Genomic DNA, 27,146 nt, shown 5'->3' with positions numbered 1-27,146 from the left:
AAATAATAATTAATGTGTGAATAAAAAACAAGATGAAATATAAAACAATAAAGCCGCATCTCATATCAAACTAGATTAATGGCACGCCTGTGTGCGAATTACGAAAATAAACATGTCTGAAACAATTAAATGTACGGTAACTACTATTACATGCTATTACATATAATTATATATCTTAATGGACACATATTTTTCCCAAACACACATGTTTATATGTTAATGTTGTTACACATGTTTTCACAATCGGAGATGAGCCTATTGTTCAATATTCCTCTTTTTTAAGAAGTTATGTGAGTTCGAGACTTCAAAATGCGCGAAACAAGAGCAAAGATTATGGTTGATTTATATCAAGAACTTTGTACCCCACTTGTTGTCTTGAAAAAATGTAATGACACACCTCACTCTGCCCGTGGAAAACCACTAGACCAATTTTAATGAAATTTGGAACGTAGATAACGCTTAGGCTTTTTACTTAACAGAAGGAAAGTGATAATGTGTTACCAGCTATAAACGATGTAAACGCGGCCGGAACCACAGTAAAAAACTCGTTATTAATAAAAGGATCACAACACGAATGCGTAAAAGAACGATTTATTGAAGCTTAGCACCAGTATCAATTATAACTACCAAAAGAGTTGACCACGCAAAAAGTATTTATCTCAAAGAGCATCCAATTAATTGGGCTATGATTTGGCAGATCGCGTGCCATCCGCTGCCGTAATCCAACGGCCATATTATAACGTGTGAATTGATGCACCATTTAAAAAAAAGCTTCGCAACACTGACGCCTTATTTAAACGATACGGGGAATAACGTGCGAGTTGGAGTACATTGCCGAGTCGCGCAGCACTGGTTTGAAAAACTATCTATCGTTGCCAGCAATGTATAACAACTTAATACTTTTCATATCTTCTAAATCAGCTTTTAGATAACGTGACTAGATTCGTTTGTTACTCGCAGACGAAATAAATTGGTAACGACTTAAGTATTGTGATATAACAATGGTCTGAAAATTGCATCTCGAGTTATGTTTGTTTGATAAAGATAAGCGGTTCGCGTTAACGTAATAAAGTTGTGAAACTGATGAGGCATGAGTGATACTTAGAATTGCGATTGCTGATTGTTTCCAACATCTAACGATCTCAGGCCAAGATAAAAATTTAAAGAAATAGACACAACTGAGCGTACTAAAAGGTTTGTTGAACTTGGTAAATGATTTCCTTTTTTCGTTTTCAACAGCAATATTCAACAACTTACAGCAATAAAATTAAATAATGTTTTTTCAGCATTTCCGTTTATTGCATCAGGAGAAAAAAGTCTTTTGTTTATAATAACTTATTATTTTCGAAAAAACCAAAGTTTATACGCGAAAATACCAGGAATAAGTATTTATTCCCGTGAAAAACCACTAACAACTAAGTACAAACAAACAAGGCAAGAATTCAGCAAATACTAATGTTTACTCAAAGAGCAGTTCTACGGAACAGCGCACAAACAGTAAGAATAACGCAGTTATATTTAACTTGAATAAAAACTACTTCAGGAAACATATTCATAACATACCTATTTGACAAAGAGGCAATGAAAACATACGGTACTCGCGGGATGCAGTGAGACGATAAAACTAAAACGAGGCAACGTTAAAACCCCCAGATGCATCAGTCTCCATCCGAATAAAACTTTTATTTATACAACCAACCAAACTCGCCAACAACATGCCAATATCAACTCTAACGCTCTGGAAGAAGGTCCAATTTGTAGAACCGTGTTGCCTAAATGTGGGAGACTGTACTCCACAGCCAGACATATTTTCGCTAGGATAGTAAATATTCTAGACGACAAATAAAATATAGCAATGGACCTCACTCTAGAGGATGAAAATTTTAAATGCAAGATAGTTGTCAAGCAATTTTGAACCATATTTTTACACTTCTAGTAATAATTTCAACTGAGCCATCTAATTTGTACTGACAGTGTAGTAGCAGTTTTTTAAATTATATTTTCGGTCCAGCGAAATCAACTTTTATAGAAGAAAGCCACTTGGCCAATGTTATAAATTGTGAATTGGTATTTTCTAGGCAAGCTTTTATACTAACTGGCTAATCTAGATGGCAAGGCTCTAGACAGACGAACTGCAATCCAACTGCAAATTTGCAGTCCGTCTGTCTAGAGCCGAAGAAAGCCTTGAAAATGATCAAAGTCTACCTAATGAAAATAGAGAACAGACTGTTATGGGAACATTATGGCGTTCTACATTTTTTTATCGGTAATATGATCGGAAGCTCGAAGCGCCAGACTTCTACTGACTGAAACCCAGACTCATCTCTTACTCATCAGGCAACCCTTGCTATGATGGTTCCACAAACTTTACGCCGATAGAATAAAAAAAAAACTGATTATATGGTGATCAGTTTTACATTGTAGTATATCATTAAAGCGAAAAAGAAGTTGGATGGGAACAAAGAGCAGAGCCTTCTGTTGTGGAAGCATGAGAGAACTATACATAGCGTAAAGCATCCTCTCTTTTTAACAACTACATTATTATAACTTGCAAAGGCGGTAGTCAGCTTAGAGAATTCCTCAGCTCAAAACGACATAGTAACAGTTTAAATAGATTGCGATCAACAATACTGAATCTGTCGACCTCATAGTGTTTCTGACTTTCTCTGGAACGAATCGGGTACAACAACGAAACTAATTGTAATGTGTCGTATAGAATACGTTTGGAGACAATACTTTGACACGTTTGTGACCACATGGCCAGCAATATGCGGTTGTCTGTTTGATAGAAAGAGTCGGAAGAACAAAGTTGTAGTAAAATTCGAATTTATGTTTTATTTAACTTAGTGATTTACATTACATTAGCATTAAATCTGAATGGGAATTATGATTGTTTTATTAAGATTTAATGCTTCTTTTTATTTTTAGGTCATCGATATAACTTCGATTTAATCAAATATGTTCCGAGAATATATGTTTTGCACGATTTGCAACATCATTGGCAAGTGTTAAGTCCCTTAGTCTTTAAAGTGCACTCGATTCTCAAGAAATTTATTAGTCATACAGCAAAAAAAAATATTTTCTTGGAGCCTATGCTAGGAGGAAAGTATTATTTGCCCCTATAAAACCTCGCTAACACACTTATTCAGGTAAAATCCTGGGCTCAGCTGTTACTCAATATAATACAACCTGAAATGTCGAAACTTTTTGAGTTTTTAGTAGCATTACCCGTGTTTCGTAACGAATTTAAAATTTCGAACGCTAATCTAAATGGTATAACAACATCAAAGTTGTCATATTGACAAAAGGTAGATAGCAAAGTTCGAGATTTATACATTTTTCAGTATAAATATGTACTTAAGTTGTTAACGAATTTGGATAAACGATTATATTGATAAAAGACAAGATACAGAGGTGAAAGGCTACAAAAGTAAAGACACTTTTTAAAGAATAATCAGGTAAATAAAAATACTATTTTACTCAGTAGTTTTTTCCCTTATATTCCACTCTATTTTTCTATACACTAAATTCAAACGCAGTTCCAAAAATGCACAACTTTGTCAAACATGCAGACCATTTCAATGAAGCCAAGATTTCGTTCACAAAGCCTTGTTTATTCGTTTGAAATGAAAATATACGAAATTCTAATAACATGAGTTTATTCAAATACACTCGCGGCTGGTGGCTCGGAAAACATATTCGTTGGAAAACGTTTGAGCCGTTTTGAGACCGCGCTCTGCGGAACGGCTTGCATACTCGGTTACAAGCCCGCTTACGATATTCCATTAAATTTGAGCTGTAGAACGCTAAGCCTTGTAATGCATTGCATTTTGTAACATTATGTTCGACACGCTTCAAACTATGAGCTCTGGAACTAGTTAATCGACGGATTAATGCTAGTCCGTATGAGCTGAGCTGAAATCATGTACCTAATTTAACAGTTCGCCGAAATATTTTTAATCAAATTTCATTTTACCAAAAACTGTTGACCGATAATTTTCCATCTGTGGTATTATGATAGGTTGATTCAGTCGAGCTGATTTTCAGCTCCTTGTAGCTACATAAGCGCTTTGAGGGAGTTTCAATTTTAACTCGAATCGAACAGAGTTCAATTTCGTATCGGAATATTATTTACATGTTTTTAATTAAACATTTTAATATTGCAAATTAAAAAGGACATTATAATTAAATTAATAGATCAAATATTAACATCTTAATGCTGCAGACATAAATCCGTGATGAGATACAAACTATTAACGTGAAAATTTTCTTAGCACATTTTCTTATTACCAACCGAACCTTAACATATTTCTTCTAATAAAAAAAACCCGTGATTTCTTTCTCATATTTCGACCTATCTTTTTCAAAGTCTTTGTCGTGAACGCAGACTCTTATACGCAGTGAGTTTGCAAACAGTTCGCCTGCGGCATCCACACTGACCTGGTTTCCTTCCTTGTTCCTCACTTGAATATTCACGTCGAGATGACAAGCACCTGACAAGCCCTTGTTACCTTCTTCCATTATTCTAACATCTACGTGAAAGGATATTTTAATCAATACTGTAAGGGATTCTTGCTCCATTTCTCAAAGAGACTTGACAGTGAAATCCTTCGTATTGTTTGCGTGAAAGTTTCTGAGAATGTCTGCTTAGTAATTATAATTGAAAGCTAGCTAGCTCTAGCTAAAGGACTTTGGAGATCTATGCCTATATTGGAGACCATGTAATTTAGAGGAATGCAGCTATGGTATGGAGGAGTGTATTACTGATACATGTCATTCAGCAAGTAATTTCCCCGTAGACCAACTTGAGCTGAATTGCCAACGTAGCTATCAAATATATACTGAAAACTATTCGGCGTATCACAGATTAAATTAACATCAACATTTTCGTCGATGAACTTGAAAGAATAAACTCTGACCAAACCGGACATCTTAAAACCTTTTACCGCATTAAACTTATTGTTCGATACACTCACAGGTTTCACTCTTTCATTATAAATAATGCATGTGACAGTGTGTGTGACCATGACCGTATCGCCTACTGAATACTAAGCCCCGTCACAATGGTGTCCATTTCTCCAACGGATTTCCCGTGAACTTTTGTTTTGTAACCTTGATATCCTTTAAGATGTCTCATGGTAGATGTTTAAAGAGGTTAGATGATGATTTTAAATTTGCTTGAATAGTTGTAAAAATGATGACTCGATATAAAAGTGAATATCTATTTTACCGCGTACTTAGATAGTTATAAAATTTATTTTTCCATGCACTCCAATTTGATCTAGTCTAAATCTATGGCTATAAAGGTATGGGCCCATAAATGGCTGGTCATTAATACTCAATATTAATTAAGCACTGCTATAAATGATACAAAATTTGCGTTGGTGAACAATAATCCACAATTTAACTCTCTTAAGCACAAATGCTAGTCCTATTACCAGTAGCAGATTATAACGAAAGCCTCTCGGAAAATAAAAGCAAATGGTAACTAAAACAAATGAATTAATCGTAAACATACTCCGAATTGAACAAACAACAACATTGCTAATATTTTAATAAATAAAACTACAATCAAACCAACACAAGTACAAATTTATTATACAGTTTTAGAGCACAAAGGTTTGTTATTCACTGGAATTGTCATCCGAATTTCTGAGCACCTTTTGTTGTTACGTACTTACGGACAATAAACGTTTAAGTACTATTTTCGGAGCAATTTTTGGACCTATTGAAATCGTCGAGAAATAGGTTTACGGTTTTTGAATATTCCCTTGTAGTTTATGTATTGTTTGTTGACAGCTTTTCAAGATGACGTCTTCAAGGAAAATGAGTATGGCATCTAAGTAAGTGTTGAATTCATTTAAAACTTGGTATATTTAAAGGTACTCGTTTTGTCACTTTTCGGGTAAAATGTAAACCCAATCCACCAATCAAAATGTTTTACCTATGGTAGGCTATGTTTTCAGAGATAAACACGACTACATTTAACCCTATTTTCAAGGGTTGGAAACAATAGGTTTAACTATAGGCATAGGCCATTTCTACCATTTGTACATTTTGATATTTTAATTATATTTTTGGTCGTTTGTAACTGTTATAATATTACTAGGATTGGTTTAGATTCATCTACATAAAATAAGCATGCTTTCTGTTTGTTCAAGAAACACCTGCATTAAAATAGGCCACACGTGTATTTGTTCTGGAGTACTAGCTTTTATAACGCTTAATAAATTGTGTGCGGACTTTCTATTAGCTATTATGTAATTACACCTATTTGTGTACAAATAGTTATAAAACTTGAGAAAATATGTCCATTGATGATAATCTTAAGACCTTAAAATGACTTGGTATTGGTAAATCAAAGTTGAAAACGATCTTATGATACGACAAATGATTGAATACCATAACAATACGAAGTCTACAATTAACTTGAAATTATAAAACTGGACTGTCGTCTATCTATTTTAATACAACCTTTTTTGAACAAAAATATAATCCCGTCGGAGACTAAGTTGTCGAATTTTTAACATTCCAGCTGCATTTCCGAGAAACGGATATCGCAATGGGAAGACCTCATGCGGAAATTTTCTGATTCACACAAGACGGAATGCAGGTGAGGCCAGATTTTGATGCGAACATTTTCATGGAGAATGCAGTACATTGCGTGGCCGCAAACCTTTTCTAACAAGAGTTACCTATTACAAACAGCAATGTATTGCAACGTTACCAAAATTGTTCTTGACATAATCAATTTATTAATAAAGTAGAATGTTTTACGTGAATATAAAAAAAAAAACGAAGACATCATGTTACTCTGTAATAGATGAAATATGTTTTGATTCACTTGCTCACAATTTTCCACAGTACAGATGACGTTCCTTGAATGTAAAGCTGTCTTTTTCAAGCCCTTTCAATATAAATAGATACGAATATATATTTATCGTAACGTTACAATTGCAGAACAGCTCCTTTGGACATACCTCGAGCGCCACGTTCAACAAAATTCTTCCCAACGGGCTCCCAATACGAAGGAACCTGGGACATTTTGGGAATGAGCGGTTATGGTGACTACGTATTTCCTAATGGTAATTATACAGTTCCTAGATTTCCAAATGATAAATTCCTCCTATCTGTAATCCGACCTGCAGGATCGGATTTGCAGAAAGGAGAAAGACGGATCGGTTTGCCTTTTTTTCTGAACTTTTCTACCACCTTTTTTACAAACAAGCATATTTTTAGATATTGACAGCAAATTATGTGGAATTGCTGTACACAAACACTATATGAGTTCTGTTATACTTCTAGGTAGCAAAATAGGTATAGTATTAAAAAGACTATTGATAAAGATAATACGATGATTCTTAAAATATCCCATATAATTTTAGTTGTAACAAACATTAGCAACAAAAGACATCACCCATAAAAATTCAATGTCTTCAAACTATGACGATCCTTGCAAAACAACCTGGTAAGAGACGGATAGACAGCGGTGCTTTAGTTATACGGTTTCAATGAGTACGGTCCCCTAAAATGCATTCGTCGTATTACAGGAGTTGAATACGGAGGAGACTTTGAAGACGGCATGTTCCATGGCAAAGGCGAGCTACGTTACCAGGACGGTGCAGTCATACGTGGCAAGTTTGATAAAGGGGTCATGACCGAAAGGTTGCTCTCGTTTACTGATACCCTCGAATACAATGAATCGGACTGGAAGTACTGCGTCATGCCCGATAGAAGGTAACCACCTTAAAACCACCTTTGATTTATGTATGTAAGGTAAGGATAAGACTCGTCCTATATTCTGGCTTTGTAATTAAACGCAGCAAATTGACTGACTGAATAAATAGCCGAGTGGTATTAATAGGTCACCACGCCAATTTTCATTCAAGCCGTGTATGGGTATGAGTGTACTTCAGCTAGGTGAATTTCTATTGCTCTATATTTTGGAAAAGCAAAACCAAAAAAACAGAAAGAGCAAAAGTTAATTAATGAAACTACAACACTATGTTTTTGTGCATAAATTGAAAGCACGTAAAAGCTAATTAAAATTTTGTTATGATGTTATCTTAATTTTGGAGTGTCAACGGATGGTAGCCAGTTTCAATATAATTTTCGTTCCCATCCCAATTTGCATTGCAGCAAAATTGTAGTTTTGCAGGTCAAATACAATGACACCTAGTCATTGTGGTTAGTTTAAAAGGCCGAAAGTTCTGTTGCTGTGGATTATTAAAGTTTTAGAGTTGTGTTCATATTTATTTTATGATTGTTAATGAAAGAATCTTGGAGAAACGGAAAGGGTTTGGAAATCAATTAGAACTTTGTTGAATTTATTTGCAGTTATAGCATATTAGTGTGAGCATTGTACGAATGTATTTTTGAACTCGTGTGCGTATTAAACGGTAAATATCACTTGCCAACAAAAAAAAACATAGTGAGAAAACATGGATTCCAATGATTGGAATCTGAAATTACTTACCCGCAGTTAGCAGAGGCCTGTGCCTAGCAACGGGACGAGTATAGGTTAGTTTTTAAAAATATTTAGGTATATGATTGAAATATGAATGATAATAACAAAAAACAAAAACGGTGTAAGTTAACGAACTTTTCTAGGGAGTAATAAACATACTGCAAACGATATGGGGAAGGATGAAAGTACCAAAGTATGGACTTGCTTCATTTTTAAGGTGTTATTTTTATCGTTGATATTCAGTACATATCCTACAATATATGTAGAACAATAGTCAGCAATATTTTTTCCCGTATATTCTCGTTTAATAACATTACCTGCAATCTCCGCCCTCATCTCTACGACCAAGATCGAAGCGACCCAAAAGTTGTCCCGAGCCCGCGAACATTTGCCAAATTGAATGTGAAATAAGATTATAATCTAGGACTGGTTACATACCTGATAGTCCGCGGATTACCTTCGTATTCACATATGAAAGCAAAACCCCAAGTTTTTCACCTTAATTACGTGAATATAATCAGTTTTCTGGATGATTGGGTTGAATCAAATTAATGGAAAACTTTAAACTGTTTCGGACAAGTTAGCCGACTTTGACCTGTCACAAAAGTACAATTGAGCGATTTGTCAGTTCGTGCGTTCGGAGGATTGTACTTATCGACAGGCACTGTTGAGTGATTTGTCAGAGTTAACGTTCAGAGAGATATATAACTTTCGACTAGAGCATTAAGTTTTTAAATTAACTCTTCAGGTTTTTTCAGTAGCTTACTTACAGATGAATAAACGCAATCAACAGAAACGGCGTTTGAAACCAAGTATCCTACGATTATTTCTTAGATAAAAGTGTAACAGTGAAAACTGTCAATCCTACATAAAAGAACCTTTCAAAATTTTACCTTTACCATTTCTTTCCCAAAAAAAAAAATACAAAACACGCTTAACTAAAGGTGAATTGTTCCGCACATTTTTTATTCACGAGGTAAACGAGATATTAACGCAAAATTACGTCTTATCCCGCTTATACGTATAAAAATGGCGGCAATGAATATAAGCGCCTAAAATAAATTCCCGCGCAATTTTTTGCTCCTATACTAATCGCCCATCATAACGATTTGTTTTACTTATACATGACTGTTTGGAATTTTACCCGAAAAACAGCTTTAATCTAATGGGGATTAATGACAAGAGTTTTTGTTAGCATGTTTATATGCCCTACATCCCTCTTTCAGGGGCTTGGGAATTAAAAAGGTGTGGGTTTATGAGATCAAGATTATGGACATAAATGGTATGGTAATAGTACATATGTTTACCTAAAAATAAAATCTTAATTAAGGTGTTGTGTTGAATTCCTTTTCATTATCTACCCTGCTTTGCCAGAGCACTTCAGCTTAGCTTAACCAAACTGATGAGCTAAGTTAGCTAGTAGCTAGCAGTCTCTAAGTTTTCCTCCAAAGCTCCAATTTAGTAAAGACTTCAGCTATTAAGGATTTCCCTAGAAGACTCACTTACTTACTTTTGTCATATTAGACTCCCAATTTTTTAGGCTACGTTATCCAGTTAGCTAAGAAATGTGTTCACCTTGATCCGAACTTAGGTACTTCACTTTTATTAGGGTTCCATACCCACAGTGGTACAAAAACGATACCTCATTACTCAGAGCTACTGTCTATCCGTCTGTCTGGATTTTCATTTGACAACATCTGTTTTACCAGTTTGCCATGCCGACAAATTCATTTGTCAGCGTCGCAAACCCGGCTTGCATTGCCCGGTTTTTATTCTTAATAATTACTGTACTTCGTTATTTTCAGATTCGCAATAGAATATGACTTAGACGTCGCGGCGGCTGGCATTTCATACTTAACAGCTGATCAGCCCACGAAGGAGATCCCTCCCGGACATTACGATTCAGGAGACGGGTTTTACAATGCTAAGACTAGAAGTGTTTTTAAGTACGAAGATCCAACAAGGATTGTTCGGTACGGCTGTTGTATTGTGTTATTGATTTAAGCAATATATAGTTAAGAAAAATATTTGGCCTCCTGTGGAACATCAATGGTTAAACAAAATCTATCTTGATCAAAACATTCACTAACATTTTACAGTAAATCTATTTTACAATCGTGAAACAAATTTTTAATTGCAAATTCGTTATTTTTAAATAAGGACTCCGGTTGGGTCCGAAACTAGTAGGGCAATCCCAGTTGCAACATTTAATAATTTTCGTTTCGTAATGTAAGTATTAACTTTATATACATTACTGCCATTTTAAGAAATACAATATATTATATTTCCAGGTCTGCATCGGAACGCGAACACAAGTGGATATTGGAGAACTGCCGCAGAAACCCTGACGATCCATTAGGGCCGCGTCCTGACCTGTACGAGAAGTGGTCGGAGCCGATAGACCGGCTGCAGCCGCCTCCACCACCGGCCGCTGGACCGAAGACTAATATCTCCGGGTTCAGAGCTCAATCGATCTTCGAACAGGACTTTGATTTTGTAAGTATTTTATACGTATCGAGTTTAGTAAACTATCTAATCTTCTTTTTTCCGATTCCCGCACGAGAAAATTTAATCTTTGTGTCGCGGAGAGTTCCAGTAAAATTCAAGTCACATGTACAAAAACACCCAGACTTAAGACAAGCAGTCGTGGATCAGATCACACAAACGCTTGTCCCACGCGGGGATCAAGCCCGCGACACATCGCGCTCATTAGTTTTTGCATTCGGTTTCTGGAATAACTATTGTGGATCAAACAAATTATTCTCCATAATGACCATAAAGGTCATTGGGTCGTAATCTTTACCACTAAGCTAATCTTACGTTTTGTAATGGTTTTTATTGATTGATACACTTTTTGCAGTTCAAAGGATTCAAATTCTTCCGTACTGGATCATCATCGGAGTCTTCAACAAATACTAGTGACTAAAAACTTCTTATCAAGTTATGTGATAACAGCATTTATTTTTGTCCTAAGAACAATTATTTTAATTATTTTAGCTATAATTTGTATTACACTTAGATTTATACTTAACGAATAAATGTTATTACAAGATTTAAATATAATTATGTATATTTTTTTTGTTATTTGAGGTTACCTAATCATTTCTTTTCTTAATTTAAAACATGGTCTAACTTTTAGCAAAATTTTGAACCATCAAACTCAGTTCAACTTTAGTCTAGAACTAGATATTATTTAAATATTTCCTTCATTAAAATGAGTAAAATGAGCAAATACTCAGTTTCAATGTACTTGAATTCTCCTTAGAAGCAATGCTCAATAGACTGAGTTTTTTAATTGTATACCTGTTTTGTTGATAGGTTTTAGTTTAGACATGTTACTTATTATATTAATCTCAATTTAAAAGATAAATAAAAAAATCACTTTAAAAATTACTGTTTTTCACTTACATTCTCGACTCTTCGTTACATACTCTCATACTCCACCTATTATACTATTTTATACATTAAAATCATAGACTAGCTTGTGCCCTTTAGATTCTTGAAAAAGCCTCCCGACGACAAGCCATCTAAAGCTACAAGTATATGGAAATTATAGTTACCGGCACGGATCTTGAGCTCTAGGCGGAAGAGTTGGGATCACTTTGCGCATCGGAAAATAAAACGCCAATCATTTGTGCGTATTCGTCGCGTTAAGGTGCATGCAACAGCAGCAAAGATCGAATTTTAACCAATCACGAGCGACGGCTATGAGCGATGCGCTGCGGGCCAATACTGCACTTTATCCGCCCCGCGCCTCAATTCATACCGCAAAGCGGACCCAAAAATCACTTCTGACCAGGTGAAGGTCAGCGCTCAACATCCGTGCCGTAACTAAACCTTATGACTTAAAATCTACTTAGAAAATGTTCTTGTTCTCCGCATCGCTGCCACTGTGGTGAAGTAGTCAACAGCCTCGGACACCACGGTCTATCATGCAGCCGTAGTGCAGGTCGCATGGCTCGTCACACGAATATTAATGACATTATCCGTCGAGCTCTTGTTGCCGTCGGCGTACCTGCTGTATTAGAACCTAATGGTTTGGTACGCGATGATGGCAAGAGACCGGACGGTATGTCTTTGTTTCCTTGGAAGATGGGTAGGCCTTTAGTGTGGGACGCCACTTGTGTCGGTACTCTTGCGCCATCTCACCTTCCCGGCTCTTCGAGCTGCGCTGGCTCTGCTGCCGCGGCTGCTGAAAACCTCAAACGGCGCAAATATGGTAATCTAGTTGGTAGTTACTTCTTTGAGCCGTTTGGGGTTGAAACTTTTGGGCCGTGGGGGCCGAGTGCCAAAACAGGCGTGACAAAGCGTCTTGTTGACATTTCTCGTGACCCAAAGGCTGGCTTTTACCTCGCTCAGAGGATTAGCATTGCAATTCAACGTGGCAATGCTGCCAGCCTTTTGGGCACACTCCCAGCCGGCAGCGATGCCGATGAATTTTTTGATGCTTTGATTTAATAAATATAATATTTTTTTATGTTTTGTTTTTTAACTTGTAAATATTTAACTTTGTATCACTTAGAAAATAAAAACTTTTTGAAAATCGTTGGCTGTATTTCAAAATTTTATATTTCGAACGCTAATCAAAATGGCGTGACAACACAAAAAAAATGTCATATTATTGATGTTGTGTTGAGAGAGTTATACATTTCTAATTTGTATAATTTTATAAATATTTATTATGCGCAAGAATAATTATTATCATGTTTTATAAGATGTTCTTAGTGCTTTTGTAGAAAACATACGGAGTAAAACGTTGTTCAATAACTTGTTAAAAGCAATGAGAGGATTCAGTAAGTTTTTACTATTGCACGCTTGTATAATTGTGTAAATGTATTGAGAATAAAAACACCTGGGTCTTCTAGCCTATCCTACGTTAGGATAGGATAGCTAGCACCCAGGACAAGCATTTGTCGATCACAAACGTTTTTCCTACGTGGGGATCAAACCCATAACACGAGTTTCGCGTGGTAACTTCAACCACTCGGTTATTCGTGTAGACATTATTGATGATTTCCTGTTTGCAGGAAGACAAAAACCGTCCGCGTCGCCACCGCCACCGCCACGACAATCAGCAGCCAGACAACAAAGTTCAGCATCTGGGTAAGCTATTCAAGACTGATTTAATATATGATTCCTTACGAACTCTATGCTAGATTTAAGTTTCAGACATTTTAAAGTGTAATAAATATAGTTTTGGAAGCCAGCCCTATTAATATTTGTCAAGTCCTATCGCATCATCGTCATCGTCATCGTCACGTCATCGTCCTATCCTGTCGCTCAAAACGTGTATTGCGCTGCAACGCTTCCACAATCATAATCATATGTTAAGACGTGGTGGTAGACCCCTCTGTTCACCAAGACAATATTAAATCGCACCAATCAAAAACGAAGAGAGCCCTTCAAATGAATGGCTCGAGGCTAAGCTACAACTGTAAAAGTTGATCGATCACTGCTTAGGCTGCGTTCTGCGTAGACTAGACATTGACTATGTTGGAGTCGGCTCCAACATAGTCGGAAAAAGGCTAGGATGATGATGATGATGAACAGTAGGTAATGAAATTGCTTTTCGACAAGTAACGTGACTTTTGCTTCTCAAACTAATCAGTGCTTATTGGTGAGTAACGCATAGAACTAGTACCAAATTTGGCAAGCCAGCGCGGTTTTTATGCTCGTACATAGAATGGTAAATAAACTGTAACATGAAGTGTAAGTTGGGTAATACTTGCCAAGCCACCCAAACTTTGGTATAATCTTCTGCCGCAATATAGGACACACTTGTGTTTGTTCGGCCAACTGCAACGCCTGCATCAATACAGTACTGGTACTATATACAAGCAAATTTTGTTCTACCGTAAACGGTATGAAACAGAAAAGTCCAGTCAAATTAGACTTTACACCTACAAGTGTACACCTACACTTACCTACAAGTGTTTGGAACACCATTGCAAATTTATTTTATTTATTTATTTAATACTTCTTGCACATATAGTACAATGGCGGACATAACGCCTAAGGCGTGTGAAAGGATCATAAAATCAGAAATCAGGATAAGACTTCAAAATGAGGTTTCAACAAGACTCAATTATCTAAAGTTTTTCAAACTAAAAAAGGCATAAGTTATGTTTTGATAATCAGATACAAATATTTTTGAAATAGCTTATCACAGAGTTTTTGATTTTCACCAGATATAATGAGAAACGTGTTTCACAATGGGAGGACCTCATGAGGAAGTTTTGTGAAGCACATAAGGAGCAATGCAAGTAAGTTGAAATCAATTAAGAATACAGTAATCTTGAGTGCCGCAAAATTATCTTAAGTCTTTAATAAAAAAGACACTGAGTTAAGAGTCACACATGCTGCAGTTAGGTTACGAGAAGAGTAAATCCTAAATGAAGAATATTTATAGAGGTTTGTGGGCCCATCAGTACCCCTAAAGTATAGTATTATATTTGAGGAAGAGACACCACTCTATGCCGTCACGTTTTAAGTAACTAACAAACTTTATTATTTAAACAATATGGGAAGTTGAAAACCCATTTTTTATACTACACTATAAACAAATGCCTGTGGCCTGAAAAGCGTTACAAGATGCTTAGAGCCGCGTATCGTATTGCGCAACTTTTTCTACAAGTGCAACATGTTGCATACATACAAACAAGTTGCGCGTCATGTTGCAAGCTATGTGGCAAGGTTAACTGATGATGATGAAGTTGCCCTTAAGCCTAATGCTTTGCATTTTCCCCTAGGACAGCATCACTGGACATGCCAAGGGCCCATCGTTCGGTCAAGAACTTGCCAACTGGCTCACGGTACGGAGGTCAGTGGGATGTACTCGGCATGAGCGGTTATGGAACCTACACATTCCCTAATGGTAATACAATAATCTACAATATTTTATTAAAATTTATTAGTTAGTTCTGTGCACAGATACAAAATCACCAAAGAGAGCTCGCAGGAAATAAACGAGGATCACTTCTCGGCATTTTGGCTAAGATCAAAGTGTAATCTGTCTGTCTGTTCTTTTAACCTTAATATCTAGAAGTTCCCTCACTGAGGGACCAATGTATTAAACTGTTTTTTGTAAGCTGACGGGATAGTCAAGGCTCGTTCCACCCCCGTCACGGATCAGCACAGCATTGCAGTGCCGCCGAAAACGGGTCGCATAATTATCGCGGTAGTTTGCATCGCGTCCCCTTGGTCCCTAACTTATTTGAATGGTTAAGCACTCCGGTGGTTTTAGCCGCTAAGATACCTCTCTGGCCTTGAAAGTCCATGAGGATTATCCGGGGAAAAGGTCTCAAGTCAAAGTTGTCAAACCGAAGTCAGTCAAAACTTGCAGTCCAGTGAAAGGTTTATTTAAAAAAAACAAAATAAGTTACGAAAATAGCATTGAACTGAAAAGTAACACAGATATCTGGAACAACTAGTGCCGGACCAACTGTCTCCAAGAATATTAACAAACAGTATGTTTTGTACCCGAGATCCTACACTAAGACTAAGATTAATACTATTTTCAATTAATTTCTAGGAGTTATCTACGAAGGGGATTTCGATGACGGGATGTTTCACGGTAAAGGGGAACTTCAATATGACGACGGAGCGGTGTTAAAGGGAAATTGGAAAAAGGGGGTAATGGAAGAAAAGACACTCCTGTTTTCAGACAGTCTTGAATATAAGGAGGAGTTTTGGAAGTACTGTGTAGCACCCGATAGGAGGTCAGTTAACTTTGAGTTGATACTTTTACATTTGAATTCAGTTATATGATTGATTGCGTGATATGTACACATATTTTTTTAAAACAAAAGTGGGCTTTTCATGCAGGTTTCGATCAGATGATGACCTTTTTGCTTGGGTTTCACGTTTTGAAATACGATACGGCACTGCTTACGTTGTTAAAACGTTTACAAAAATCGATTATGTGGTTATGTCATAGGAGTTTATATTTAGTTTAAATATTTATCATTTATGCAATACTTCTAGTCCTTAAGAAAAAAGACTTTCATATTTTCTCTAACAATACTTATTTGATAGGTCTTTCTATGTTGCCTTTCAAGTTCCTATTAGGCATATAAAAGCACAGCACTAGAATTTGCACGGTACTCTGACTGGTGATAAAAAAAAAACAAGTCTATGTGGATAAAGTGCTGTACCGTTACGCAATTAATTGAATAGGCTCAGTATGCTTTTGTACGGTGATAATGTGGGTCTAGTCACGATTCACTTGATAGGCTAGAAAGTATTTTTTTCAATGGCCTAATTGTCAACGAGTGGGTTTAGAAACGTTTTCTAATACGCCTTTTGATTTGGGAAGAATCCGTCTAGTTTAAGGATATAAATTTGAGGTTTTTTTGTCTTAGAATTTTCGACTTTTGGAATCGTGTAAAGTATCTAGTATTATTTATGCTTTTTTGTTGTCATTATAGTTACAGGAAACTTTAAAAGCAAGGACTTTAACTAATAAGACGATAAAACATCAGTTTTCGATATTGTGACTCCTGCATGTTTAAATTATAGCTATCAAAACATCAAGGCGACCTTGATGTATTTTGAAAACGACAACTTTTATCAGTAGGGTTTTTTTAGTAGCTAGCCCCAAATTTTAATAATTTTCTCCCTCATCGTCCAGATTCGCCATAGAATATGATATAGACGTGATGCCGGCCGGTAAGTCGTTTCTAACAGCCGAGCAGCCGACGAAGGTCATCCCTCCGGGGTACTACGACAGCGGGGACGGGTTTTATTGTCCCAAAACGAAGTGCGTCTACAAGTATGATGATCTGTCAGCTGTTATGAGGTAATTCTTTATTTTTACTCACTTTTCTGCAGTACAAGGAATGACACTGTTAAGAGATGACGATCAATCATATTATACATTGTTTCAATACTACGGCTGTATCTTCCACGGTATTATCAATGAAAGTGTTATGATGATCCTGCGGTTTTATGTCTGGATTTGTATGCACGAGGTGCTGTTTCAATCCCAAAGCAGACAAAGTACCAATGTGACTGATAAGTTATATGTACCTACTTGATAATTACAGGACACTACTAACCAGTGGATTAAAAAGACATTGCGATAAATACTGAATTCTAAATATTCAAATCTGCAACCGCAAATCCACATTTAGCATACGTGTTGGTTAATGCTCAAACCTTTTCCATATAAGAAGAGGATGTATCCAAAAGTGGTACATTTATAGGCTGGTAAAATAATTTAAATTTGTAGGTGAAAATAATACGAACTTCAATTTTAAACCGCTTTAGAAATACCCCATATTCTTCTAAACCCTTAAGTCTATCTATCCTAAGATTTACGCATGGTAGAGAATTTGAATTGTAAAACAAAGTGTATTGGAAATATCCGCTACAACAAAATCCCTTTCGGGAACTAGTCGACATGAAATACGGAAGGATAAGCTTGGAAAGACATCCGTCTACAAGTTTGAGACCTCTTTAGTCCGACCTTCTTTAGCCGGGATTTAAATGGAAACAGTTTCACTACTTGCAATAGAGAAATGCATAGACTATGCTAAATCTCTGCAGTGTTTCATTCATATTAAAAGGTAGTTCACTGCTAGCAGGTTTGGTGGGATATGTGTGGCCTCTATATTAGTTTTCTATTACAATACTGGCTTGAGATACTGGCATGACAATCGTTACCGTTGATAGAAAACGTTCGAAATGCATGCTTATCGAAACTTTAAACTTTAATTTCATGCATTTAAGCGTTTCCCATTGTCGTTTAAAATTAGAAGAAATGATTCTTGGCTAGAAGCTATATCATATGTGAGGTGTTGGTATGGATACGTAAGGTGTTTTTATGCAACGTTACTTCACTTTAGTTTTTATTACGTACATCTAAGACTAATTTTCCTAAAAGGCCAGTTCAATAGAGCCCACTTGGCAAATGAAGCTCTATGGATTGAAACTAAAATCTGAACAACTGCTTAAAAGACTACAAAACTGGCTCCAACATGCCAATTGAATTCATTTGTTTTCAATATCGAATAAATAATAACCAATTGATAAATATCCAATATTGTACGCCGGCACTGTACGGGTTTAATTATTGAACGCACGTTAATTGGTTGTTTAATTGACTTGCTGATTGGTGGCACCCTTCAACGTGCCTACGAATAATTCTCGCTTATTGCTTGCAAGCGAAACAGAACAGACACCTTTATTATGAACAAACAAGCTTTTATTTTTCGATTTGGCATGATCAATATTCATACGTCATACATAAAATATTGTGGGAATTTTATTACGTTTTTTTTTTTATTCCAAAGATATTTTCTCTAAAACCTCATTCAAAACTTACTGGAATACTGCTTTAATTTTCTAGAGTCAATTTTAATAATTTATTCCTCTTTTCTTTTCCACGATTAAAATTAATGAAAAACAATAATCCCAATTTCATTGTTAGATATTATTATTATAACTTACTCTTACCTATATAAAATATTTAAGTCCTTCGATACATTTGTATACATTATTCCATCTGACTGGTGACAGTAAACCGTTGCGACTTATGGCCCGCCAAGTATCATGGGGCCATTTTTTTTCTTAAAATGTGATGAATTAACTTGAGAGTAGTCCAGCTACTTGCGGGGCGGTCGTCTCGTTACCGCCATCTGCGTCATGGGTCACATTACATACTAACACAGACTCGGTCTTAATACACAGGAAGACTATTGTTCTAATATAATGACCTCACAGGTTTTAATGTCGGTCTTTTAATTTGCTAGAAACACAGTAATTTAAATTCTTCTTCTTCTTTCATTTTACTTTATTAAAGAAGATTTTTGTATGTAAAAATATCCTTATTTTGAATTTCTTAATAGAGCGTTACCTCGTGGCCAAAAAACAACTTCACAAGTTCATCGATCACACTTTGGGTTACGCTTGATACTTTCGGTCCGTGAATGACCATCTATGTGATAACGAGTTCCTCCGTAAATGGTGATCTAATATGCCTAAATAAAACACACAGCCGTAACCCACTGGTCCCGTCTGTTATTTATACATCTTAATAGACGTTACGGGTAGACAGAAGCTTGAAAGTCTGACAACCAGTCTTACTAAGGGATATCGTGTTGCCCATGTAACTGGCTGGACTAAAAGCCAACCCCAACACAGTTTGGAAAAAGGGTAGGATGATGAATTAGGTAGATATTCAAGACTCTCAAGATCTACTTAGTGTTTGGGTTCCTTTTTAAGTAGGGATGCACATCAAAAACATTTTGGATTCTGAATATGCCTCGGTCAAACCACTTGACTCCGTCAAAACAGCCTTCCGTCTAAAAAGCATTGTTTAATGAATTTTTAGATCGCCGTCGATACGTGAACAGAAGTGGATAGTGGACAACTGTCGCGTTAGCCCCGAGGAGCCGCTTGGCCCTCGTCCGGACCTGTACGAGCGCTGGAGCGAGCCCGTGCTCAACCCCGCGCCGCCGCCGCCGCCCGCCGCCGGCGTGCGCTCCACTGTCACTACCTTCCGTCAAATGTCCATATTCGACACGGAGTTTGATCCTGTTAGTATCAATGTTTTCATCACTTTATTTGCACTCCACTATTGTCAAGTCTGTCGGACAGAAATATGTGAGAGAATCAAAGATGCTATTGAATGTAGTTTGTTAAGCTTGGTATATTAAACAGTTTCCTACTCATCCTTTTTCAGTCAAACCCAAACCGGCATATTACGCATGGTTGATAAAGTCCGTAAATACCGTTATGAACATGACATCGCTAACATTTGTTCTTATATAGGCATATATCCTATTTAATTCATTTCCCCTTTTTTCAGTCGGATACGCACCTCAACTTCTATGACTGTACGCGGAGGCATTCGGACTCGGACGGAAGGTTCATAGAAATGCCTGCTTTTAATTTTAAATATCCTAAACATCACTCAGATGATTCCCGCCCTGGTAATATGCCAACAAAACGAAACTCTTCGACATTAGGATTCCATTTAGCTATAAGAAAGGGACATTGAGTGACAGGAACTAAGTAGTTTAAATATATCGTATTGATAGGAAGTAGTTTTTAACAATTATTTATTAAGTACTTTTACGTTTATCTTGTAGTCTAATATAGAGCTTAACAAACTGTTTGCAGTCCACGCGCGCACTGCGGAATTTATTCGATGCCGTTTCTAAAGTGAGATATAAATTCGAAATCTCCTTTTTTTCTACACTGTGATATACGCATTATTTTATTTGGAAAACCTTGTTGAAAAACACTATTTCAGTGGTCTGTCAATACTATGAATTTGACACCGCGTCATAACGTACAAAAAACGTTTTGTACGCTATCGAGACTACTGTTTTATTTTATTTTGGCAGTTTACGGATTTTAGTAAATTTCTCTTGTTACAGATCGGACTTAATCCCGCAATGCGCGCTCACGCTTGATGAATTAAAAAAAAAGTTTAAATAAATGGTTTTCTCCGTAAAAAAAATCTTTTGTTTGAGAACTTCCTTCCTATATATCTAATAATAAGTGAAACTTTCATTTATGTTCAATACCTAAATTGCAATTGAACTTTAATCGTTGCTAATATGTTTACCAAATTAAATTAAGGTCTAACAAAAGTAGTTAATAAGCATTGCACTGCAGAACGTTCAAGAAACGTTATTTACATTAGGATAGGGTATTTTACCAGTAGATCCCTTAAAATCACCATATTATGACAATAACTAACATTTTGTTATTTATCGACAGGCCACTCCGACGCTTCAAACTCGGTCAAGAATAAGATCTATATATTATTACCTAGATTTAATACTAGACTTTATAACTTTAATTAACTTTATAAAAGTAAGATGTAAATTGTTTATCTCTTTAATCTTAAAATAGTTTTAGATAGTGTTACGTTTACAATAGTTTAAATAATTAGTTTATTTTCAATTGTCTTATTTTATAAATTATTTAAAACAATTTTCTTTTTCTTTTTTTGTTCTCTAACCATAAATAAATCTTTTTTTTTTCTAACTCTAGATAGGTACTTACCCAATCCAGCAGAATTCGGTCCGTATAGGCTAATCCAATATAGGTAGGAGAAAAAAGGTGACAAGAAAGAGATCTCATATTTTTAATACTCTTTCCGCGGTAGGTGGTCGTCTTTGCGTACGTCAACCTTTTTTAATACACGCTAATAACCTTAATATTGGCTATATAGCATCAACCTCGTACTTCTAAAGCAGTAAGAGAGAGAGGCTTTGTTCTACCCTTGCACCCTTCCACTGTACCAAGAATGTCGTCACGAGGTCGTGACCACCACATCGTGACGATTAACACAGGTCCACATTAATTTTGTAAGATAATTACACGAAAATAGCTCACGGCTAGAAACCTCTTATTCCTTTTAGAGAAGAAATAAATACCAATTTGCATTCTCTTGCGCAATTCGCTCTAATTGGAGTAGGAATTAATTATAAGGATCATTGACAAAGCTACGTGCAATAAATATGAGATTCTTATAGTGCCGTCCCAGTTTGGCAATTTTTTGTGCTGTTTGAAATCTGGACACCTACGCTAAAAAGAACGATCGAGTACTTCTTTTGTTGTAGCAATCAGATTTCGTAGCCAAGAAATTCTTCTACGCATAATAAAGACGTACCGTGTTGCCCAGGTAACTTTGGATGAGGACGTCAGATAGGCAGTCACTCCTTGTAAAGCAGTGGTACTTGACTGAATCCGGTTAGACTGGAAACCGACCCCAACATACCTATAAGTTATAGGTAGTTATAGTTTGGAAAAGGCTAAGATGATGATGATGATGACGATGGATGACCAGGCCTCCCATTTCCAGCCTAGATAATCTATATTTACTTACTGATCCAAGTTTAAAGTTAGGTTCAAATTCCGTTAATAATCTGAGAAAAAAATAATATTCTCCTTCATCGGAGTTTATAATACTTCGATGAAGGAGAATATTATTTTTCAACAGATTTTTACGAAAATTTATTTTACAGACTGCAAAAGTATTTTAAAAAATATGTGCAAATAACTTTTATACCTACGTGCTAGTAATTGTTTTTATAAACAAACAGCACAAATGTATTGATTTGAAGAAGTAAAATATAAGCAAATTCGTGAAACGGAACGTAGCTTTCACACTGTCATTTTGTCTATTTGAGATGTTGCCAACATATTCATATTAGGCATACGGTGTTTAGATGGTTTTTTAGCATTCTGTAACTTTGTACGAAGATTACGAAGATTACAAGTATACAAAACATTATAAATGAAATAGGAACGTGAATATTATCGTTAAATCAAATGTTATATAGATGAATATTATTTCCTTGTCATGTAAAATGGTGTGTTACATTTACACCTATGACAACACCCGACTTCAGAAAAAAAACAAACCAGAACGAAACAGCATGGACGTCGTGTCTATTTCGCTGAAATCTTCAAAATAGATCGATATTATTTTTCTGCAAAAACCTTATTGATGTACCTTCGTGAAAAGTTCCTCATTTAGTTTGCTAGTCAAATAATAACGTTAGTTTAACTCATTTGCTTCATTCCATTTTAATTAAGGATTTAGTGGTTCAGGTTAAATATTTTAGCAGGCTTTAGTGAAAATACAAGTGCGCGTAGAATGATCTCAGAATGAAGTGCCACTACGAAGTATTGTGCGTGCCGAAAGAAGCGAGCGCCTCAGAAATAAAAAAATCTTACCGGCGACTTGCGCTGCAATGGCATCCGGATAAAAACTTGGAAAATTTGGTAGAGGCTAAAGAACAGTTTCAACTTGTGCAGAATGCATATGAAGTGCTTTCTGATCCGCAAGAGAGAGCTTGGTGAGTTCAGAAAATGATTCCTTCAAAATTCTAGATGCCTGACTCAATTCTGGCCTCAAAATGATTACCCAATACATATTTATATAATGTAATATAAAAATATTTTTATAGGTATGACAATCACAGAGAGCAACTATTACGCGGAGCAGGTAGTTCCTACAATGATGACAGTCTTGATGTTTATCCTTACTTTAGTCCGTCCTGTTATAAAGGCTTTGCCGATGACCCTCAAGGATTCTATGGAGTTTACACTGAGGTAAAAATAAACAACAAATATTAAAACAGATGTTTTTACATCCATATCCAATACTTATTTTCTTATTTCATGATAAACTTGTAACAAAGTGTTCTACTGCTGATTCCAGGTATTCTCCAAATTGGCATCGGAGGAGGCAGAGTTTCTTGATGATCCAGAAGAAGTTGCCAAAATACCTAAATTTGGCAACTCTGCTACACCATATGAAGATGTACATGAGTTCTATGCATATTGGATGTCATTCTCAACTAATAAAAGTAAATATTCCATGTTATTTATAAATGTTATGAAATAATGTGAAAGCTATGTTGGTGATGTATTCTATGACTTGTTTGTTGATGAATGAAACATAACAATAACTATGTACTTTGTGATAAATGTATGCAATGTATGTGAATAGCACTTCATTACAGTGTTATAATATTGATGTTTTAATAAAACTGTATTTGTTACACTTCAATAAGTTTTCTAAACATTGTGCAACAACCAAACGGTTTCAAATGCTTCATACATTTTTTAAGCACTCTTATCTTAATATTAAATGAAGTGTTAGATTAGCGTTACAGAGTTTAGCAAAGGGTGTACTTACTTGTGGAGCAATACTTGCATTTATTTAATACTTATGCACATCAAGACCTGCTGCAATCTAGTACCGGATTCAAATTAACTTCTCTAATATGTAATATCTTGTACTTTTCCAGGTTATGTGTGGCTAGACCAGTATGAGATATCACAGGGGGACAACAGGAGAGTAATCAAATTGATGGAGAAAGAAAATAATAAGATTAGACAGAAAGCTCGCAAAGAGAGGAATGAAGAGATCAGGAGACTTGTCAGCTTTGTGCGGAGGAAGGACAAGAGAGTTATAGAGCATACCAAGCTGTTGCAGGAGAAGGCTGAGGAGAATAAACGAAAGGTAGATCCACTAATTTATTGACAATTTAATACTTATCTAACAAAACTTGACAAGGATTGGCCGACTAGCCAACCTTCAAAGGCTCCTATTGAAAACATATCTGGGTATATTTAAAAGTAATGCAATTCTAAATTCAAATTGCTTAGTCAGTCATTAGACTCTGATAAATATCTATTTTCTCTTGTTGATGACCTCATTTTTTGAAGAGCTAGTGTCATCAACTATATAGCTGAGTAAGTTGGCAAGCTGTAGCATATTTTATTACTTTATTTAGGATACACAATTACACATATTACCTGCTAACAGAGTAAGGTATATGGAATTATGCCATAATAATAAAAGAAATTGTAAAGCATTTTTATACAATTAAGATTGTTAAAACAACAATTTAAAAAACAGTTTTTTTGAAAGTCTTAATCTCAATATTTATGTTCCAGGCTGAACAAGTAAGAAGAGAAAGGATCATACAAAGGCAGAAGGAAATAGAAGAAGCTAAAAAGAAGGAAGGCGAAAGCTCCTTTTTACAAAGTGAAGACTATCACAAGAAACTAAGTGAAATTGAATCTCTTCTCGCTGAGGAGTTTGGCTTATCATCAGATGATGACACAATCAGTGAAGGAGGGATGGAAAGCAGTAATGAAGAAAGTTCTAAGACTGAAGAGGTAATATAACTAAACTTTTTGTTTCTTTACTTTTTATAATCTCTTTTGTTTTTTTATTTCCTGAAAGCTTTGAAAAATGACAATGTTTTCCTTCTATTAATTTCAATTTATTTTACATCTACTATTTATGTATTTTGCTTGCTATTTCATGGCATTTATAATCTGATTAATCAGTACCATTCTGTCAAAAATATTTTGAGAAAAGCATTGAGGTTTACAACCTCTTTTCAAGATTAGTTTTGACTGTAATGTCAGATTGCATAACACTACTGCAGTGGTTGAAAACTTGGGGTAGGGCACTATTATGTTTGAATACTACAATTGATTGACAATGACTATCAGACACACCTTACTTTGGTTATTTGAGTATTCATGCAAAATGACCTCAACTTCAACTAGTAATGGTCACTATTCATTAAATTTTAAATTATTTTAAATTGCAGGCAAGTGAAGCTTCAAAGGCAACAGCGAAATCTTCAACAAAGTCCAAGGCAATCAAGAACCTTTACTGTTCAGCTTGTAATAAACTATTCAAGAATATCAAATCATTTGAAAACCATGAGAAAAGTAAGAAACACAAAGAAAATGTCTCCAATATGACACTAGATGATGATATTGGCATATCTGAGAATGAAGAAGATGTCGAGGATGATGCAGACGATGTGAATGAAGTCAAAGACGAAGGTGATAAAGTGAATGGTGAGAAGGAAGGTGAAGGTGATCATATGGGAAACTCAACATCTGATATTGATAATGAAACCTGCAGAGACACACCAAGTGATGACTCTGATAAAGTACAGGTAAAGTATTTAAATGATCAGGGGTTTTGACTAATAAAACCTCATTAATCTTTCTTTGAAATTTATACTTGATGCATCTCAACATAATCACAAATTTTCTTGTGTATGTTTCAGGCTCTTCCCAAAAGTCATAAAAAGAAAAAGAACAAAAAGAAGTTTGTTCCAATGCCAGAGAGTGAAGGCAATGACAGTCATGATGAAATGAGTTTTAATGAAATAGAAGGCCCGTCTCGTAGCAGAAAAGCAAAGAAATTCAATATGTTAAAGAGTCAAATTCAGGCCAAGAAAGAGGCCAATTTAAAGAAGGGGTCCCAGTCTCAAACATCTACTGAGAATTTATATGAAGTATCCAGTACTACACCTACTGATGATGCTTTAGGAGAAGCAGCTCTACCTAGAGACAGGCCAGCTCTGCCCAAGACACAGAGGAATATCAAACCAAAGAAAACAGTAGAGAGGAAGCCAGTGAGGAATAAAACAAGTGAAACTGAAGATTCAAGCACAGCCTTGACCTTGAGATGTGCAGTCTGTCAAACAGATTTCCCATCAAAGAATAAACTATTTGAACATTTAAAAAAGACAGGGCACTCTGTGCCACTTCCTCCGACTAACTTCGGTCCACAACCTAGGAAAGGTAAGAAAGCTAATAGGTAAACATGTGCAATTTAGATAGGATGGAAGTATTAACTAATCATTGAGAATCAATGGATTTTCTTTAAAATCTCTACAAGTTGTAAAAGTGACTTTATCAATCTATTTATTAAAATTATGATTACTGTCATTAAAACTATGCCTAAATGAACTTGATGTTTTATTTGTGCCTATAATTAAATAAAAGAACTTGTGAAATGTTTAAATTATGTATTTGTAAAGATGAACACATGATACATGGTAAGGCAAGCCAAAGCTACTTGTCTTTTATCATTTATTAAAATTCACATACATTATCATATCATCAAATACAATACATTCATTATAAATAACAGAAGAGTACCAATAAACTGTGGGGAAACAATTCACAAGTCAATAATAAATATTCATAACATACAATTCAAATATACACAACATTCTGTTAAAGCATCTATTTGGTAAACTAAGCATCTTGAGTAACAAATATTCACATAGAAAATAAGTTGTTAACATCAACACAGATCTAAACAACAACATTCTTAACATATTACAAGAAAGTTAACTATTCAAATTCAGGAATATCAGCAAAGCTGTAA

General features: G+C 35.6%; 3 protein-coding genes and 1 non-coding gene across 5 annotated transcripts; all 4 read left to right on the top strand.

The window, feature by feature from the left end:
• Nucleotides 1–3,288: 3,288 nt before the first annotated feature.
• Nucleotides 3,289–11,530, top strand: LOC113505398 (MORN repeat-containing protein 5-like). Its single transcript, XM_026888074.1, has 8 exons — nt 3,289–3,458; nt 5,800–5,843; nt 6,536–6,613; nt 6,961–7,085; nt 7,551–7,737; nt 10,273–10,440; nt 10,759–10,963; nt 11,328–11,530. The coding sequence occupies exons 2-8, from the start codon at nt 5,809–5,811 to the stop codon at nt 11,391–11,393; spliced, it is 864 nt and encodes a 287-aa protein (XP_026743875.1). The 5' UTR covers nt 3,289–3,458; nt 5,800–5,808; the 3' UTR covers nt 11,394–11,530.
• Nucleotides 11,531–13,050: 1,520 nt separating this feature from the next.
• Nucleotides 13,051–20,944, top strand: LOC113505399 (MORN repeat-containing protein 5-like). Of its 2 annotated transcripts, XM_026888076.1 has the most exons (9): nt 13,051–13,260; nt 13,495–13,570; nt 14,656–14,730; nt 15,217–15,341; nt 15,999–16,185; nt 17,097–17,264; nt 19,800–20,004; nt 20,277–20,335; nt 20,851–20,933. In XM_026888076.1, exons 1-9 carry the CDS (start codon nt 13,248–13,250, stop codon nt 20,909–20,911), a joined length of 969 nt encoding a protein of 322 aa, XP_026743877.1. In that variant the 5' UTR covers nt 13,051–13,247; the 3' UTR covers nt 20,912–20,933. The 2 variants fall into 2 exon arrangements, with proteins under 2 accessions (XP_026743877.1, XP_026743876.1); XM_026888075.1 differs by having other exon boundaries at nt 20,277–20,944.
• On the top strand, nt 15,439–15,637 carry LOC113505424. The gene has a single exon (XR_003401629.1). It is a non-coding gene; the product is annotated as a U2 spliceosomal RNA (small nuclear RNA).
• Nucleotides 20,945–22,780: 1,836 nt separating the features above from the next.
• On the top strand, nt 22,781–26,722 carry LOC113505336 (dnaJ homolog subfamily C member 21). Its single transcript, XM_026887975.1, has 7 exons — nt 22,781–23,286; nt 23,398–23,542; nt 23,652–23,799; nt 24,244–24,458; nt 24,896–25,120; nt 25,564–25,920; nt 26,035–26,722. Exons 1-7 carry the CDS (start codon nt 23,096–23,098, stop codon nt 26,572–26,574), a joined length of 1,821 nt encoding a protein of 606 aa, XP_026743776.1. The 5' UTR covers nt 22,781–23,095; the 3' UTR covers nt 26,575–26,722.
• The last annotated feature ends 424 nt before the right edge of the window (nt 26,723–27,146 follow it).

The sequence above is a fragment of the Trichoplusia ni genome, chromosome 25 (genome assembly GCF_003590095.1).
Source record: "Trichoplusia ni isolate ovarian cell line Hi5 chromosome 25, tn1, whole genome shotgun sequence".
NCBI classification, from domain to species: Eukaryota; Metazoa; Arthropoda; class Insecta; order Lepidoptera; family Noctuidae; genus Trichoplusia; species Trichoplusia ni.
This window is presented reverse-complemented; position numbering and strand designations above follow the sequence as displayed.